This window comes from Pantherophis guttatus, chromosome 4 (assembly GCF_059756535.1).
Source record: "Pantherophis guttatus breed Tessera chromosome 4, ASM5975653v1, whole genome shotgun sequence".
In the NCBI taxonomy this organism is placed as follows: Eukaryota; Metazoa; Chordata; class Lepidosauria; order Squamata; family Colubridae; genus Pantherophis; species Pantherophis guttatus.
The window spans coordinates 47,036,827-47,057,234 of record NC_142066.1 but is presented as its reverse complement, the minus strand read 5'-3'; the positions used below and the strand labels follow the sequence as shown (position 1 = coordinate 47,057,234).

The 20,408-nt window shown below is 39.9% G+C and overlaps 1 protein-coding gene across 4 annotated transcripts in view; it reads right to left on the bottom strand.

Annotated features, from left to right (window-relative positions):
- SCRN2 (secernin 2) overlaps nt 1–20,408 on the bottom strand; it is a 72,866-nt gene that overhangs the window by 4,442 nt on the left and 48,016 nt on the right. The window contains exons 1-7 of one of the 4 annotated variants that reach the window (XM_087892078.1): nt 17,304–17,389; nt 11,180–11,358; nt 10,633–10,814; nt 6,229–6,428; nt 3,457–3,672; nt 2,635–2,800; nt 620–800 (exon numbers count right to left, since the gene is read on the bottom strand). In XM_087892078.1, coding sequence (XP_087748204.1) covers nt 620–800; nt 2,635–2,800; nt 3,457–3,672; nt 6,229–6,428; nt 10,633–10,814; nt 11,180–11,353 — 1,119 coding nt within the window. In that variant the 5' untranslated portion in view covers nt 11,354–11,358; nt 17,304–17,389. Of the gene's footprint in view, nt 1–619; nt 801–2,634; nt 2,801–3,456; nt 3,673–6,228; nt 6,429–10,632; nt 10,815–11,179; nt 11,359–12,716; nt 12,888–17,303; nt 17,390–20,408 lie in introns of those variants that run through there. The other 3 variants (XM_034415590.3, XM_034415591.3, XM_060691597.2) reach the window with 3 other exon arrangements.

Here is a 20,408-nt window from a genome sequence, read left to right as displayed (position 1 = left end):
GATCTGTTTTAACTGATGGTACTTCCTAATGGAAACATTAAGGGTTTTTTAGGGTTTTTTTTTTAAAGAGCAATTTTAGAGATGGTTCCTGTTAAGTTTCTCAGTAGTGCCTAAAGCCATTTGGGCAGCTTCAGCTGCAAATGAACAATGAGATAGAGGCAGTTCTCTAGGAATAGCTAGCACGTTATCCTAACCAGGCCAGAAGGCTTTGTGTCTATGGATTGGCTATTGCAACTAAAATATCCGACTGATTAAATTTGTAAGGCAACTACAAAGAGGCCCACACATGTTCCATCAGGACCTCCATCTCAATTCTCCAAGCTATTTGAAGCAAATTATCAAAAACATAGATGGGATTGTGAAAGATCATTTGGTCAAAGATCAATGCTAGTTCTACAAAGCATAATGCAATTAACAAAATGCTAACCCAGTCTCTGCTTAAATGCACCCAATAGAGAGGAGCATTCTGGGGCCCTCTGTTTCACAACCCATCAGCTCTTACCTTTTCTTTCTAGCTAATATTTGAATTCCTGCCAATTCCATCCACAGTGCCTTCTAGGAGAGGTAAAGCCTGACAGTTTAAAGTTGTGAGGGCTGCATGAAATAAGTGGAAGTTCACCTGATTACAATCCGTGACTTCCAAGGCTAGCTGATGTTGCTTGTAGAGATTGTGTCGACGGTCCACTTGACTTTGAAATCTCGGAGTCTCCCTAATGGGGTCTTTTTCACCAAAACTTGGTGACTTCACCTGAGGGAAGGGAGTAACATTGGGAACAAAGACAAATGGTTTGAAGATAGACCTGCCAAGAAGAGAAAAAGGAAGCCATTAGTGTGATATTAAAAAATCAGGCTCTCCTATTAATTTAATTTAAAATTTTACAATTGCTAAAGCATGAACATAGAGCAAGAGGAGGGGGGAAAGACTAACACAGCAGTACAATCCAGGCAGTCCTTGGGTTACAGTGCAGGACTAGAGGTATGTAACCGAAACTTCACATGAAAGATTGCTCTTTTTCACACATGTGTAGCATGCAATCTGAAGTACAGAAAAATGGCTTAAGGCTAGAAAAGATGAACAGCATCTGCTCCTACATTTGCCTGATTCCTTTCAACTGCAGCCAGAAGCAATGATGAACATGCTGCTCAAACGTGTTCAGATATATTTTGCATCTATTGAAACTTCAAGGGGAGCATTATGAAATGCTGAGGTTGGCAAGAAGAGGCTTAGATTCATTCTCATGTTACTGGGAAAACTGTTTTACACAGTGATAAGAAGGTTAACAAAATTTTCAAAACTATCCATGGGTGCATCAAAAGAGGCTGGCACCTCTTCACTGAGTCAAAAAGAAAATCAGAGACTAGCTGCTTTAAATTGCCTTTGGAAATATGTCTCATTTGAAAGTAAAAATACTTGCTCAAGTTCGTGTGATGTCACATTTTTTTCCTAAGAAATCTTACAAATCTGAGCTCAGAGATATTCATTTCTTCGATGCATTGTTTCCAGTCCTAATTGCTATGAGATGCCTGACATTAACAAAGTCACAAACATGTCCCAGTAACTAGTTTTATATAACATGCTGACACTGTGTCATCTTCAGCCCACCATGGAGGCAGATAAATGTTGTCCCAATTATAAAGTAGCAATCTCCTCTTCTCCTGGCATAATTTTGCACATTTCATTGACAGTGTGATTCCTGATAGGAGATTGGGATCTGCCCACCTTCTTCTGGCCACTTCAGATTATTGGGGAAATAACTCTTACCCTCTCCAGTTTTGGGGCACTGCCTTCTATGAATCACAGGATTTGCCTATGTATTTTCTGACCAGCACTTTCTAAAACAGTTTCTGGGCTTTATGTAACCTCATAATATACACAAGTTTAACACTATTAAGAACTGTTTTTAAAACATGGATTTAAAAAACGGAGGGCTAGCTCTCTTAAGAGAGAATGCAAGTCTTGTGCTGCCTAGAAGAATAATATAAACTGGGGTAAAAAAAAATACAAAAAATACAGTACAAAAACACAACCTGGGGTCTTCCAGCTGTGCATTGTTAGTTTTGTTATGCATTGTTGGTTTTGTTACCAATGAGTCCATTATAGGATTTTAGCTGCCTCTATCAATAAAGTGCTGCTTATTCCTGCCACATCTGGTGTTCATGGATGAAATCTGTCAGCCAGCTATTTTTGGACACAGGCTTAATGCTCATTCAGAAGAGTATAAGCCTAACACTACAAATAGCCAGATAAATAATAGGCACAGTAGAACCTCCATTCCTACAATTTCTAAGTTGGGCAAATCGACTGGTTGCCACACTAGCTATTCTAAGTACATGGCTATGCTCACCCATCTCCAGCTTACCCCATGTTAAACTGTTGTTTCCACTAGTTGGTGAGATGAAGTGGAAGGGAACAAAGGCTGCAGAATCCACCAATCACTTTCCTTAATTTGCACCACATTAAAACAGAAGGAAAAGCCTCACTTGTTAGCTTTCTTACCAAGACAGAAAATTAATCTGCGGTAATGGCAACAGAATTTATGGTGGCCTACTGTTTTAGATCTTGTGAATGGGAGGAAAGTCGGGCTTTGCCCTATATGTGCAGTTGAAGACTCATTAAACAAAACTGCTGCTCACCTAGAAGGGTCAGGGGTGGCAGTGAAAAAATGGACACAAGGTAGAAGGGGATCTTGAGGTAGGATGGATACCATACTTCCTGTGGTACAGAAACCTTCAGAATCAACACAGATCCCACTGGCTTTGTCACTTAAAATGGATATAATTGTCTCAGCAGTAATCTGTCCTACAATGATAAAGAATGTTACATGAAAACGAAAGGAGAAAGAACATCAAATGTCCCATCATTTTAATTTTTAAAGTATTTTTTTATATTTGTTAGAATTCATAGATACTCTGAAAAGAAGGTACCACTTGTAAAGGCACCATGATAGATTTGGAGAACAATTGCAAAATTGCAAAAAAAAAAAAAAACCCTCCTCCAACTGCAATGGACTTCAAATGATGTCCAAACAGGAAAGACTTCAACTCCCAGGATTACCATTCACAGTAGCCAATATTGAAAAGGGAAGCTGGTACAAATTAGAAAAAATGTTCTGCACTATCCCACTATTTTGCTGAACTGGGATTGAGTGAATTAAATGTTGCTGAAGCGCCTTTCCATGAATGTGGTGTCCATCAGATGTGTTGTACATCAACTCCCAGAATTGGTTATGCTGGGAATTCTTTGAATTGAAATTTCACACACATGGAGAGTACTAGAATCTGCCTTCGAACCATCTAGACCGATTCAATCAGCATTCTAGGAATTGAATTGAAGGACAAGCTTAGGAGAGGTTGCTTGAAGGAATCCTAAGCAGCATGACACAATTCCTTCAGATCCCCATTTCCATATGAGTTAGACCTCCAATGTCCTTCTCTTCATATATTTTGAAAGCCCACCTGAGTGTTGATGCAGCAGCTTCTGGCCAGCACAATACCGAGCTTTGGCTGCCTCCATGCGGACAGGCTGATGGATGAGCGAAAATACTTCTGTGAAATTGAACTCTCCTTGACCATTCCACCATCCTTGCTCTTGAGCATGTTGCCTTAGACCCATATGTTCACTGGTAATGTCAGTACCAATAGTTAGCTGGTTTGAAATGTTCCGAGCACCTTCTGTGTGGTTGGAGGAAAGGTAACACTGTTTACTAAAATGTTAGAATTTTCTCTATTGCTGGCAGACTTTTTTTATAAGATAAGTTCTGATAGTCTTTTTTAGAAAAGGCAATCTCTTTTCCCCTCATCTCACACAGAAGAAATAGAAATAGCACTTATATACCACTATAATGCTTTACAGCCCACTCTAAGCGTCTTACAGCATATTGCCCCCAACAATCTGAGTCCTCATTTTACCGACCTCGGAAGGATGGAAGGGTGAATCAACCTTGAGCCTGGTGAGATTCGAATTGCTAGCATTCAGCAGAATTAGCCTGCAAACTGCATTCTAATTACTGCGCCACTACAGCTCTCTCTCAGCTAGAAATACCTCTTCTACAGTGGGTCTCTGACATTTGAAGTTTTATAAGTATTGGGAAGAAAGAATAAATAACTCTTTAAAATATGCTTACATTACTTCATTAGTTAAGCTGGTTTTAGATGATAGCAATAGAATTTAGCATTTAGGCTTATATACTGCCCCATAATGCTTTGCAGCACTGTCTGGGTGGTGTACAATATAAGCATTATTTGTATATTGCCCCCAACAATCTGAGTTCTCATTTTATAACCATGGAAGACTGAGTCAACCTTGAGCCCTGTCAGGACCAAACTCCAGGCTGTGGGGAGAGTCAGCCTGCAATACTGATCTTTAACCACTGCACCACTATGGCTCAGTGGCATAATTGCCATTATGCATTTGTCAATAGCCTCACTTGGAATACATGTAGTCTCAATTTACAACCACGATTGGGACTGGAATTACAATTGCTAAGTGATGAAGTTCTTGAGCAAGTCATCACGTGACCGGACCTAATTTTACAACATTTGTACCATGGACATTAAACAAATTAGGTTTCCCCTAATTGATTTTGCTTGTCAGAACCCAGCATCAAGTTTTTAAAATCAAGAAAAACATGCTGAGTTTCTTCTAAGCAGTTCCCTTTTACTGTTCCTCAACTATAGACAGAAATCTTGCCAAATTAAAGCAAAGAACTAGAATCATTAAAGATGCTAGATCTCCCTGAAAATTTCTAGGGAGCTGTTTTGACCCTCCCAACTATCTAAACAAGGGGTGTCAAACTGGTGGCCCACGGGTCAGATGCGTCATGCTTAGGCCACGCCCACCCCAGCTCCGCAAATGGGGAAAATGTCGCAAAATGTCACATGACCTAGTGACCGTGGAGGATGGGATCTGACAGTCATAATTTTGAGGTCAGATTGTAACTCACTTTTTGTGAGACCATTGTAACTTCAAACTGTTTTAAACAAATGATCATAGGTCAAGGACTACCTATAAATGCCATTCGTTGATCTTCCAGATCAGCAATCTGTAAAACTAATGAGAGCTGGACTCCAATAACATTTTAGCTTAAGCCTGAAGAAATGTCTAAGCAGCTTATATGGATAGGAAGAGTTGTTTTCTCTTATATTCTACCAGAAATCCATATTGAAATCTCAAGTTCAAGTAGCAGAAAAGCGCAAAAGAGAGCAGAAAAATATTTATGAAGGATATAAATCAATCAATGCTAATTCTTGAAAGAGCATTCTTACAAAATATTGGAATCTCCCAGGGAAGATCCAACATACGGCATCTTTTATAATCAAAGCAGGAGGTAACTGACAAAAGAGACAGGGATCTTAATTTATCTTTATGGTAGCTTGCCAGGAAGCTCATACAAACATGTTTTCAACTGAGGAGGTTAACATTTTGCTGGTGGGATACAGAAGTAAACCTTGGAGGGGATCAAAGTAGAACAAGGATAAGAAATAGATAGATGACATATCATATATGGGAAAAGAAGAATTTTTTGTTTTCCTCTCTGTGTGAAGGGGTATTTGGATTTTCCCTCAAGTTTTAAATCTTAATAATTTTCCTTCTTGAAATGCAGGAAGTCACAGTACAAATTTGGCAATTATGCTGAGGAATGTTTGTAATTCTGTCAGACTGAGGCTTGGGACTGCATAAACCGGATTCTGCATAATTCTCAATTTTCAACCAGTTTGCTTAGGATTTAAAAAGAATCCTGGCCCAGGAAGAACTTTTTAACCTAGGAAATGAATGTCAAATTGCAGCTGAAAAAGCCTGTTTTGGCAAAGAGCAGGCAAAAATTTTACAACCTAAATTTATGCATGGTTACTTAGAAATAAGGCCACCGAATGAAGTGGAACTTCTCTCACATAAGCAAGAAGTTTAGAATCAAAATAGTTTTTCTTTGATATCATTATTAAATTTATATTTGTTTCATGTCAAATAAGGTGGTGGATGGGGTTTGCACATCTCTGCTTTCTAACCTTACTGGAAATGTTCTACACTTAAAACAGCTATAATTCAAGGTTAAACCAACTCAAAGTGGAGTGGTTTGGCATTCAGATCACTACTAGCAAGCTTAGAACAAAATTAGGATACATCTGATGAGATTGAAATATCGTATTTTAACCTCAAAATCCTTTGCACCCTTCTAATATGTCATAGCACATTCTTTATTTAAAAAAACAAGTAAACTAAATGCCCACCTTGGATCCTCTGGGCCACCCAAAACCGTCCCGCTGTTTCCAACACCCAGGCTTCAGTGCGGTCCGCCAGGAGGAAGGTATTATGGTAGACAAAAGGAGTTGGCACCTCCTTGCAGCTGCCCCCTTGACCATAGCTTTCCAGAAGAGCTGTTATGACTCGGACTGCTTCACTGGCACTACTGCCCCTCTCCAGACCCAGTCTGAAATATAGTGTTTAGCAACTGCTTAATTAATGTATTAATTGTTATTTCTAAAAAGCAATCTATTATTTCATTGTCGATGGTAAAGGGTCTTTTGGGGGAAGGAAGAAGATAGGATCAGGATAGAATGTCAGTGGGATATAAATTTGATCAATAAATTAAGACAGCAACAGTATTTTAATCTTTTCTTAGTTCCCATTGTTGAGGAATAGAGATTTTCCTGCATTTTGTAGCAGCCCACATCATCTTCCAAAACCCATGTGGCTTTAGTCAGACTAGAGACATTTTCAAATTGGAATTAGCTGTTGGTGACCTCATGAATACAGTCATAGGGCTTCTTGTCAAATTTACTCTGCCTTGTTTCTTGATTTTTTTTAAAAAAATATCTCAGCCTACAGCTTTCGGATTTCTTAGTGGCCTTTCATCTAAGTACAAATCAGAGCTGTTTCTACTTTGGTTCAGAAAAAGCTAAGTTTGGCTAGTGGCTAGTCTGAAATCAATTAAATTAAATTAAAATTAATTAAGGAAATGTGTATGGGTGCAAATTGATGCATTCTGAACAATTATAGTTACAATTAAAATCATAATATTTAATGGAGAGCTGGCTTAGTGTAGTTGTTAAGGTGCTGGTTTAGAAACCTGGAGACTGTAGGAAGAAATGGCAGACAGAGGACAGGTCTGCAAAAGGCTGACAGAACTGACAACTGCAGCTAAGAATAAGAAGTGATATGTAGATCGACATTTTCAACCCTCAAGGGAGGGGAGGGGAGAGGGGAGGGGAGGGGGAGAGGAAAGGACTCCATATATTTACTTCTCATGAGGAGGCTGCAAAGGACACTAATTTTTTTTTTTAATTTGATTTATATGCCGCCCTTCTCCGGAGACTCAGGGCGGCTTACAATGCGTTAAGCAATAGCCTTCATACTTTTGTATATTTATACAAAGTCAGCTTATTGCCCCCACAAACTGGGTCCTCAATTTACCTACCTTAGAAAGGATGGAAGGCTGAGTCAACCTTGAGCCTGGTGAGATTCGAATTTACAGTAATTGCAGACAGCTGGTGTTAATCACAATGCTATCAGTCTGCTGAGCCACCAGGCCCATTGCACTTCCTTTGCTAGCCATCTTTGGAAAGTGCCAATTAACTGCTTTACAGAAGCTAAGCACCATCAAACAACAAGGCTGGAAATACTGAGTGCCTTCAATCCTTAATAATCCTTTGAAATCAATTTTAAAGAATAAATGCAATATTTTCAATATTGGAAACATAATAAGATAAAACAACTTATAATGGCACATTATAATTGTTGAAGGACTTCGATCTGACTTCGACATATCAATATGTAGAATATGTATTTTATGAATACCCTGTTCCCAGAAGAAACTGTAATACTAGTAGATGCTATTACGTAAAAATATTTGGGACAGAACTTATCTGAATAATTATGGAGAGCAAAGTAAGCAAGAATCCTTCACTGGATATAGAAAAGAAATTGAATGAGGCTCTAAAAATTAAGAAGGAAATAAAAATGCTAATTCAAGAGAGTAATTTGAATGTCTTGCTTGTGAACTTCTTAAAGGGGTTTGTTAAAGTTTTGAAGGAATTCAAGATAAAGGTCAATAATCATTTGAATAAATTAAGGAACATAAGTTTTATGAAAAAGGAATGAACATAATGTTGTTTTATTTGATCAGAGTTAAAATAGGACATGGTAATTTAGGGGGTTCTTTCTGGATTTCTGACATCTAAATTGGTATAGATGTTGGGTTTTGGATTTGCTTACAATTAAGAGTATGGAATGATGAGTCTTATATTTGTTAAATAATGTGATTATTTCAGAGTTCTCTTTCAACTTTTGTTGATATCTAGTTTGGAAAAGATGTTGTTATTTGACCTGCCTATAGTTAAGAGTTGCGTTATGGGATGAAGACTTTTATATCTGTTAACTAAAATGTGGAGAGATAGTAAAATTGCCTACATTTGACTTGATGAGAATAGTAAGTCGCTTTATCGTGGTTTTCCTTTCCTTTTTTTTCTTTCTTGCACTTTTTTTTCTTTTTTCCTATTTCTTTTTAGTTTGCACTATTTTTTATTATTGTAATTAAATTTTTTAATAAAAATATTAAAATATAGAAACCAGGAGATTCTAAGTTCTAAACTTCCTTAGACATGAAAGCTGGCTAAATGACTTCGAGCAGGTCACTTTTTCTCAGCCCAATTCACCTCACAAAGTTGTTGAGGAAAACAGGAGGCAGGAGTACAGGTAGTCCTCAACTTACAACCATAATTGAGCTCAAAATTTCTGTTGCCAAGCAAGACAATTAAGTGTGTTTGCCCTATTTTATGACCCATCTTGCCAAATTGTTAAGTAAATCACTGCAATTAAGTTAGTAATACACTGCAGTAATATTTGTAGTAACACTGCAAATAAGTTAGTTGTTAAGTGAATCTGGCTTTCCCACTGACTTTGTCATAAGGCTGCAAAAGGTGAGCACATGATTCTGGGACACAACTGTCATAAATATATGCCAGTTGCCAAGCAACCAAATTTTGATCACATGACCATGGGGATGCTACAATGATTTTAAGTATGAAAAATGGTCATAACTCACTTTTTTCAGTGCTGTTGTAACTTTGAATGGTCATCGAACAAATGGTTGTAAGTTGAGGACTACCCAGTGGTGGAATTCAATTTTTTTTTACTACTGGTTGTTTGGGCGTGGCTTGGTGGGCGTGGTGTGGCTTGGTGGGCGTGGCTTGGTGGGCATGGCACAGGAAAGATACGGCAAAATCTCCATTCCCATCCCATTCCAGGGGAAGGATACTGCAAAATCTCCATTTCCACCCCACTTTGGAGCCAGCCAGGGGTGGTATTTGCCAGTTCTCCGAACTACTCAAAATTTCCACTACCGGTTCTCCAGAACCTGTCAGAACCTGCTGAATAGCATCCCTGGGACTACCTGATTAGGCATGTCACTGCCCTGAGTTTTATTTATACATGAAAAGATGGGATCAAAATATCAACATCATCATCACAACCACACGTGATGATTAGGACTTCTCAATATACACCACACCCAAGAAGACAGGATCACCTATCATCCTGGCTTTTCTAAAAGTTAACAGGTTGGGGAGATCATTTCAGAGGGCGTTTCAACCAAAAAAGAAAAGGCACACCTCCTTATCAGGTGACATTGCTTCAAGGGAAGGACCTGAAGTGTGCCTATCCTATTAAATATGTGGGATGGTGTCAGCAAAAATAATTGAAGAAAGGTAACCCTGCAAATAACCTGATTTTGTGCCATGTAAGTTTTATAGATGAAACTCCACACCTTGAATTGCACCTGGAAACTTACAAAAAAGCAGCTGACAAATAGTGATATTATATGGATATACTCAACTGCATCCACAACTATCTACACTCTGCATTCTGGGCCTAGTGCAGTTTCCAGATGATCTTCAAGGAGATGTTGCAACACCAACCAGGGGGTGACTAAAGCATGAGTGATGTCAAACAAAGCCTCTTAATCCAGGAAGACATGGAGATGCTTATATGGGGCATAAAGTTAAAGAAAATTCATATATTTTAAAATCAAATTTAGGGAAGGGAAGGAATCAGTCAAAGGTTATAGTCTGTTCCTGATGCTTTGAAAAATATCTCAATTCTTAAAGAAGCAAAAGGCATACCTTGAAGTATGCAGGAATGTACTTGACGATCATAGATTCACTGCTAGCCTATCACTCCTCCATACCTCAATCTTTTATGGGTAGTGTACACATTTCAAATTCTGAGAAAATTTCACAATATGGCTGTTAAGAGCAGCTAGTTGAAAATATTTATTCTAATGAAAGGCCAATTGGCAAGACTAGAAAATAATTTGCCTGAAGGAGAAGCAAAGATGGGACCCCAAAATACAAACTTACTCTTCTGAATTCAAAGTCTTTATTCAGATATCATGGTTAATATATGAATGTGGCCTTTGCCTGAGCCTGTCTCCCTATCAGATCTGTAATAAAGCAGTTCAAGTTCTGATGTTGACTTGATAGGAGGACAGAAGCAAAGGCAACATTACTACATAATGTTCAGGGACAATGCAGCATTGTAGCGAAGAGCCTAAATGTCAGAGTTATAGAGAGGCAGAGAATATGCAGGTGTTGGGTGTGGGTTCTACAAGTTACACAATACATCACACTGCTTCCTACCTGACAAGATCCATACCCAGCAAGGCTTCCTCCTCCCCAACTGGCTCTCGACTCCACACACCTTCATTGCCAATGCAGACACCATGTTCATTGGCACCCATTTCAGCTCCCCACAGCCAGGCAGGGCGACTTAGGATCACTGCATGTGTCTTTTCTACCTGGTCCACTTCAATATATGTGCACTGTGGAGAAAGACATCAGAACTTTAGAGGTTTAATTCTTGCTCTATCTCCAAGCCTGATTTACCACTTTGTAAATTTAGACTTTGTTTACACGCATTGCATTCATTGACGGTTCCTGAGCGTGCTTGCTTCAGTTCTACCCAGGTCTGGCCTTGGACCTTTGAAACACACTTGGAATGTGCTATATTTTACCTCATCTTGGAGATTTCATGCATCAAACTTGACAAGTATGTCAATCTATGATGAATGAAGTAATTCAGAAGATAGTAACCTGTGCTTTTATTTGGATTCCTGTACTTAAAAGCCAATGAGGCCTAAACAACCCTTCTAACCAGCCTTCTCCCCAATGACTGACTTCAACTCACCTGAACCTTTGTCCCTTTGACATGACATTCAGCTGGAAAATAGACAACCTCCTGAACTTCATATTTTGGCCGATCTGAATTCTTGCCAAAAATGACTTCTTTGGCAAAAGAGGCTGGGGGAAGTGAGACAAAGCAATCGCAGGAGGATGGTACAGGGGGGTGAAAGCTGGCCATTGTATCTGCATAAAGTTAGAGAGAAAATTGAATATTGCAATCTTCATTTAGTTTTTTTTTTAAATAAAAATCCTTTTTTCCCTACATGACAGGAGGACCAACTCTTTTTCCACAACCAGTAAAAATTTACTCAAAACTAATTAATTAATTAATTAATTAATTAAATATTTTTATATCACAGTAGGGAGAACATCAGGATGAGCCTCTGGCTAGCTTATTGCAACTCATTCTACACTTAGAACAGTTACATATCCATCCAGGGCCTTTTCAATAGTGATTCAATTCTTCTTGAACTTCTTGAAGTCATGAATTAATTGGCCACAATTGTCTTTAACCTAACATGTTCCAGACTGCATTGTGGGGAAAGTTTTCTATATGAAAGGATTTTTAAAATAGCCATTACTGGGTTGTGTTATCTGTACCAAATTGTTTTCATTACATTCCTAGAGCTTTAAACTGAAAGATATAGGCACAGAAATTATATAAATACATTAGGCAGTATTTCCTTTCAAACACTCTTCAAAACCACCTTTCTAAATAGGGTTTGGCACAATTTCTTCCTTTAGTACCAGGAATAAATTATATATTTGTCTCTAGGCTCAATCTTTCTTCTTAACCTTTCTTCATTCTCCTGCCAAGACCTCCTGTCCTGTTTCTTGGGCAGTTTAAGACTTTGTGCATTGCATCAAATAGCAATAATCGCTTTGAGGTGCTTAAACCCTTCAGCCACTGTTTGCATTGTTTCCCCTCTTTCTATTGTTTATCCTTTCCATGTGGAGAATATGACTAGATATTCCTTTGCAATGCGACGCGCCTGCTTTGTTCAGCAGATCTAAGGTCTTTCCTTAAAAGTCATCTTGCAACGATAATCTAGCCCCTCCTGTGATATTTTGCGGCTGTCAAGTTACTTTAACACCATAAACCAAGCTACTGACGAGCCAACCAGAGTTTTAGCCTACTGTCTTGCGCGAACTCAGGTCACATGGTTATTTTACGGCCAGGAGTCCCGCGAGAACAGAGTGAATTGGAATATAGGTGGTTTACCGTAATTAATCTCAGGTGTGCCTATTCTGCAAGCATACTTTTTGGACTTTCAAGTTCCCTTCCTTTTTTTGCAACTAATGAAAAATCCGTTCATTCATCTATTTTTGAAATAACTGTCCTTGTTTATTAGGAGGCACCCCCCCACACACACACACCCTCCATTCCACCCTCATATCAGTGCAAACTGCTGGGATAAAGCAAGCAAACATTACAAAAGTTGTTTCACGTCTGCGTGTCCTCACGCCCTTTCCACAGCACCCACGGCTTTTCGATTGCATTTACTCCCAGCCCCAATCCCTCTCTAGCGCTTTCAACTCACCGAAGGTCCCTTCAACTCTGGGACTCTTATACTTTCTTCGGGCTTTCTGGGTCTATCAAGGTCACGGCAACAGGTGAAGGAAATACTTGGCTACGTTGACCATCAAACTGAATTGCCCTGGGATCTGCCCGGAAGTTGCAAAAGTTTTTTTTTTTGTTTTTTTGTTTTAATGAGATAGTCGGTGAGAGCGACAGCAGGTGGCGCCGGCAGACTATATTCAGTACCGAGTCTTCCCAAACTGGTCAGGCGATACGTGCTGCTAAGTGCTCTGGTTTTTTGTTTTTTTTTTTTTTGATTAAAAGAAAAATTATTAATGAAAGAAAATTATGCTTGCAGATATCCTAAACTACAGTCACCCATCAGGCTCAGAGTCTGGCGCTGCAGCTTAAATTGTTCTTGATGTTTGAGAAGGCAAATATCTTAAGCAGCTCCGCGGCAAACGAAGTTTTCTTTGGATTTGACTCCCGTTCCGATCTATGGGCAAGAGAACTTGCGCTCCGTGTAGCAAATGGGCCACCGTGTTGTGCCCCCTCACATCCTTCTCTATCGCTTCAAGGAGATATTGCTTAGCAATTTGAAAATAGCTGGCTGCATTGCCGGCCTCTGTTTTTCCTTGGGGATGAAACAGAGTAAGGGCTCTATCTATCTTGGAAAATAGGAGGAGGAGAAAGATTCCACAGTGTGAATGTCAAGCTACGTGAACTCCTGAAAGTATAGTTACAGGGCAGTGTTTCTCAGCCATGGCCCCTTCAAGATTTGGGCTGGGGAATTCTGAGAGTTGAAGCCCACATATTCAAGCAGATCAGATTGAGGAATACTATTATAAGGACTCATAACAGAATGTTGAAAGCCTGACACAGTTTTTCTCTCTCCCTCTGATTTACTCCAAAGAGTCCCCATGGGGGTTTTTTGCACTCTGTTTTTCTGGGCTAAACTGAAAGCTGCCATATACAAGTAATCTTAGATATAAAAACCATTTGTTTAATAACCGAAGTTACGATGGCACTGAAAAAAATGGCTTATGATCAGTTTTCGCACTTAGGACCATTGCAGTTTCCCTGAGGTCATGTGATCAAAAATTTGCCCTTGGAAACTAGCTTATATTTATGACAGTTGCACTGTCCTGGAATCATATGATCACCATTTGTAATCTTCCCAGTCAGCTTCTGACAAGCGAAGTCAATGGGAGAAAGCAGATTTGCTTAGAAACCATATGATTCACTTAACAACTGTTGGGAAGGGGAAGTTATAACATGGGGCAAAACTCAGTTAATAACTGTCTTGCTTAGGAATGGAAAGTTTGGGCTCAATTGTGGTTTTAAGTCAAGGACTACCTGTAATATACAAAGATTAACTTCAAACTCTCTTATCGCGGCAGCTGAAAAGCTGCTTTCAAACCAGCTCCTCTATAGTAAAACTGCCATGACTTCATCACCGGGCTTAAATGCTGCAATGACTCAGCCACAAGTGCCTTGTATCTTGTAACCATGTCTGCAAGTCTTTTGGAAGGCTCTCAAGAGTGCCAAAGCTATGAAGGGCTGTTGTACAGCAAGGATGCTACTTTTCTGTACAATATTGCTGACCTCTGCTCTTTTGATATCAGGTTAAATTGACCCAGCAATCTTCTGGTAGATTTCTGAAGTCATGTTTAAAATACCCCTCTGGCTTTGGCGCTGCAGTCTCAAAGCTGCAAGGGGTTGTTTGTGATACATGATTACAAAGTTTCCAAGAAGAGCACCTGACAGGTGTTAAAGTGACAGGTGTTCAGTGCAGTGGTGGGTTGCTACCAGTTCGCCCCAGATCGGGCGAACCGGTAGCAGCAGGAGGCTCCACCCACCTGCTCGGACGCTTCTGCGCATGCACAGAAGCATTGCGCGCAAGAGAGAGGGAGAGAGCGCCCACGAGCGAACCAGTAGCGACGGGATTTGCAACCCACTACTAGTCCAGTAGTCTTCAAAAGAACACTGGGCATATGTTTAAATCACACAATGCCTTAACTGTGGGGTATTGCTCAGTGCATACAGAAAGAAAAGTAGAGAAAATGGTTCTTTAGTCTTTCTGTCTGTGAATTAGATCTTGGGGGAGCAGGGCAACAGGGACCCCAAAGCCCCATTCCCCTGGTCTCCCCACTTCTACCATTTAAAAGTTCATCAGAGAAATAAGAGAAAGAGTTTGGACAGAGCAAGAGAATACAGTGCAAAAGGGAAAAAGCCTGAAAATGAAGGGCCAGGCACTGTCAGAAGGCCCCAATTCTACAGGGGCCACAATTGAGAATATCTGCATCAATATCCTCCACAAAAATAGTGGCATAACTCATTTAGATAGGCTAAAAGGGAGATAGGTAGTTAGATAGGATAAAGGGGAGTTGAATAGTTTGGGATGTTTAATATTGAAGGAATGTAGCCCCTTTCTTAGCATATTGTGAGAATCAAGTTATCACAATAAATCATAACTTGGTTTATTTGGGCATTGCATGTTAACACAGAAAATATGTTTTGTTAATCTGGGCTTGGCATTTTGTGTACAACCACAGAATCTATCCATAGCAGTGACAAGTAGCAAGCAACAATTATATTAACGTGATGATGCATATGTCCTGACATCATTCCACAAATGATTGATATCATAATGTCTGATGTAAGTTCATATGTCATTTACGTAATAATATCAAGACACGCCTTTGTCATCTGCTTGCCCCCATGGATGCCCCCTGGTCTCAGTCTGGTGCTCTAACCATTACTTTGCACTAATTTGTTCAAACCACCCATGTCTCAACTAGTGAGCTTCAGATATGTTGGATGAATTATGCCAATTTTAGGAGCTGAAGCCCAATCCAACTGAAAAGCATGAAGTTAGAAAAAGTTACTTCAAGATATCCCTTCTCATTTGCCCATCAGATTCTGGGGGGTGGGGGGGGATTAGTTTCAACAACGGTAGTCATTGGATCATGGAATTTGGTAGGTGATTTTTTTCATCACTTTTCAGCCTAATTATCCAGAGTTAGTGTTGTAAGGATGAAAAGTCATATGTTCAGAAACATTGCTTTAAGTCATAGAAAAAAGTAGTACTGATAGATAGATCAATAAAATAATGATTACATTTTCCCAAGCTTTTTTCCCATTCTGTCCTATTTCTGTTTCATGGTTTTGAAGCAATAGTGGTATTCAAATCCCAGGGCTACTGGTAGCGCACGGGCGCGTGTGCTCGCTCTGCGAGCACGCAGCGCTTCTGCGCATGCGCAGAGCATTTTTGGTGACGCCTGGGCGGGTAGGTGGAGCCTCCTGCCACCACCACTACCGGTTTGCCTGAACCAGGGCGAACTAGGAGCATCCCACTACTGGTTTGAAGCAAACCTCAAAGTCACTAACATGGTGTGCAAATTCACTAACATGGTGTGCAAACTGCACAGCAGTCTTATTCAACATGGTCTTTAGAATGCTAGTTAAGAAATCTGGAAGTTGTGATTCCAACATACCACAAAGCACCGGGATAGTGACACCTGTGCCATGTCATTTTTGGTAATTTGTTTCAGTCAGGTTTACAAAGAAGGATAGCCCCATGGTTAGATCTTGGTTTTTGTCCTCTTTTTATCACAGTTTATCCTCATAACAGGATCTTGGTTTAGTGCTTCATATGTGCCATCCAGAGAGAACTCTGAAGCAAAGGTTCTGGTCCTCACTCAGCAGAGTAGGAGGATCCTGAAAGGAAATGGGGCTGCTTTGTATTTTGAAATAGGAGTTTTAAGTTGCTGTGATTGTCTAAAGTAGAACATGTAAAACATTTCTAATTCAAACTGTTTTAAGACCAAAGCATCCCGTTTTGAATAGGAAACATCTGTTTTACATTTGATATGTACTGCTTGTCATTTTGGAAGTGTTGACAGGTAAACAATGTTTTTAAGCTTGAAATCTTCAAAATGGGATTGAACCAGTTTGTTTTCCTGTCTCATACTTGAAAACAATTATTTGGATATTTTTTGTGTCTATTGTTTCAAATACCACTTTCTGCTGCTTTATTGGAAGCCTCAACATTTAGAAAGAGCTGAAAAAATCCAGGATGTTGCTAATCATCATGGGAAAAAGAAGAAGGAGACATGGTACACATTCTGCAATGGGGGTAGACACAATTCCACAAAGTCGATAGCTAGCTAACAAGCAAGCAGCTGACTCCTGTAAATATTCCTATTCCTTCAAATTCCTCTGTTGTATGTGATGCTTTAGAATAGATTTACAAGCAGAGATTGAAAATCAAGAGATTATAGATCTCTTCTTCAGTGGAAAAGAACTCCTACACACACACACACACACATTGACGCAATCTGCTCTGCAGCTGCACAGTTAATACAGGATGAGGGTGTGAATACTAACCTGATAAACTTAAAGAATGAAAATGCAACTGACTTTCTAACTAGGCAAAATCTGCTGACAGAACGAACTATTCTACCTTTGACTTGTTGCCCATAGTTAAGATCAAAGTGAGCTCCTTAAATATTGAGAACCAGCCACATGATAACTCTGCTAAAACACAGGTCTTCTATATAAAGTTTGCCACAAAAGCAGCCAGTAGGGAAACCATGGGCAACCTTACCTTTACACCTAGGAAAAGAAAGAACAACAATCCAAGGAAGCTGAACACGCTCCTGAGAAAGGATGAGAAACAAATCTCCAGTGGGCATGTAACTAAAGGAGAGAGACATTTAAATTGTAAGTACTATCTATAGTTTAAACCAATCATTTAAAAAATATTAAATAATAGAGTAAATAAGAGGCTGATGGAGAACAAAAAGAACAATCTTATCTTAAAGCCAATTGTTACACTGATGAGAAGCAGCTGATTGATTTACAGCAGGCTGCATGGCTTCCATCTAGCACTCGCTGTCAAACTAGCTGCATCATGTTGCCATCACCTGATCTTTTGCAGTGTTTTTTCCCTTCGTTGAGCTAGGGTGGACGTGGCCTGCACATGATGCATCTGGCCCGTGGGCCGCCAGTTTGATACCCCTGAATTCTAGCAGAAGCTGAGAACAAATTTTATTTACAATTCCTAGTATGTTAAATAAGGCATTTTCTGCTTCATTTCCAATCTTCTAAAACATGTGTTACAGTGGTGGGTTGCCCCTGGTTCGTACCCGTGTGCAAGAACCGGTAGTAAAACCGGCGGGAGGCTCCGCCCACTGCCCCAGATATCATCATCGGCAATCTGCACATGTGCAGAAGCAGGGCGCGTGAGCGAGCAAAGCAAGCGTGCACACAATCCTGTTGCGAACCGATAGTAAAGGTAAGTAGAACCCACCCCTGATGCGTTCTGCTCAGATACTCAGCCCATACCTAAATCAATCTGGCCAAGAGAGTACTACCACTTTAAAGAATAAATGTGAACCACTCCAAGGACAGTTCATCAATTCTGAACCTGAGAGATAACACACCCATGCTCTCTTCCCAGCAACACAGTATAGAGATGACCCTCTGGGGGAAAAAATCTGATTAACTCTTTTAGTGCCCTGCCAAATTCAGAACAAGCTAATATTAAAAGTCTGGATGATTTGAGAGAAACTCCAATGGCAATACACAAAGTAGCCAGATCTTTTGTTGATCTGGTTTTACCAACTACCCAAGACAGTTGCCATCACTATGAGAGAAGACCTGTTGGTCCCCTCCTCTGTCCTATGGAATCTAGATAGGCAGATATCGATATAGCAGGTTCAAATCCCTCCACCCTGCCCCCTATTGAAGTAGCATAACATCTAGAAACTTCAAAGAATAAAAAGCTGGATGCTGCTGACAGTTAACAGGAAGGTTTTGATTGCCTAAAACTCTGGGAACTACAACCTGAGTCAGATTGTACCAAAAACATGAGATGGGTATTTGTCAGTGGTGGATTGCCCCTGATTCGCACCAGTTTGCAAGAACCGGTAGTAAAACCGGCGGGAGGCTCCGCCCACTGACCCAGATGTCATCATAGGTGATCTGCGCGGGCGAACCGGTAATAAAGGTAAGTAGAACACACCCCAAATATTTGTAGCTTAACATACCCAGTAACTGCCACATACTCTAGTCTTCCAGGCCCCAAGAATCACATGAAATCATGACAATGGTAGCCCTGGAGGGAAGAAGAACATCACTGAGGCAGAACCAACCACTCCAATAATTCCAATGAATTATACTGACATGAAACAATAATTTGCTAATGATTACCAAGTGCAACACCACCACAAATTTATTTGACTCTATACAGCAGCATTACAATGGAAAAAGCAGCCCAAATTACAACCAATGTGTCTGAAGGAACACATATTGAAGGAATTTTGGGTTTCATTTCATCTTCAGAGTGACTGCATGAGCCGTATCATTCATTCATAGACCTCAGTACATTCCCAGTCACCCCCTATGACAGCAAGCAAGGAAGTTCTGCACCAGAAACGCTATCCTTGCTCTCTTGGAACAGTGCTGGATGGGAAGCCAGAAATAAGAGACCTAGCTTTTATAAGCTATGTATGCCAATTCAACATCTTTATGTTCCAAGAGATGTGGTTAACAAATGTTCTCTTTTTTTGAGGGATATAAATCATGATCCCTCTCAGCAGTTCCTGGCATCAGAGGAGGGAAATTCCTTGCCGGTCTAAGCATCCATATCTCAACACTTGAGCTTGTTATCTTAGACTCATTTGAGAGCCATGCACAAAAGCTAATGAGAAATTACCTCTCATTCATTTCTATATATCTCCCAACATCTCTCAACCATGAATTGTGGAAATTTGGGGAAAAGTGGAACATTACATCAATGCTCTTCAGTTATACTTCCCCACTGCCCATATGGTCATTGCAAGGGATTTCAATGTCAGACTAGATCCAAATGATAATCAGTTGTTTGCCAAATTTTCCAAAATTCCAAATTTTGCAGACTGTACCCCTGCTCCTAATTAGAATATCTAAAGACCACATTGGAAATTTCAGGAATTTACAGATGCTGCATACATTTTATAAATTGGATCTGCACATTTTTAATAGGATGCCTTTCCAATTTGAAATATTGTTGATCATGGGTTCCCAACCTTCAGGCTGTGGCCCACAGCTGGCCCTTGAGCCTTTTGGAACAGGGTCACAGAAGTGGCATGCATGTGTGTGTGCATCCCCACTCACGTGAGCAGTGGATAAACACATGCACACAGACTCCATTTGCATGAACAGAGTGCAAGCATGCCCACTGCTTGCACAAAACCATCCCCTCTCTCCCTTTCCCCACCACCTGGTCTGCAAGGCCGGAAAGGTTGGGGAACTCTACTGTAGATTGATTCTGAAATGTTTACATGCCATTTGTTTGGAGTCAAAATTACCAATCAGCATCACAGTCCACCTAATGACAGAGACAGTAATTTCAAGATAAATGAAATTGATAAAATGAAATGAAAACCACTGTGAAAATTTTAAAAAGATGGTTCACAGAAACCAAGGTTTAATAAACCACAATGCCCTGATTCATACAACAGGCCAAGCCATTTAATCAAATTGTATAATTCCATAGGCATGATATATGAACCATATCAGTAAACTGACTAGCAAGGAAAGTATGATTACTCAATAATAAACCTTATTTGGAAGTATCTTGATACAGAAGACACTCTGTATTTTACAGAAGCTCCCAAACAAAGATTTTATTGGGCAATTCTCTTCCTCATCATAGATTGACGCAGAG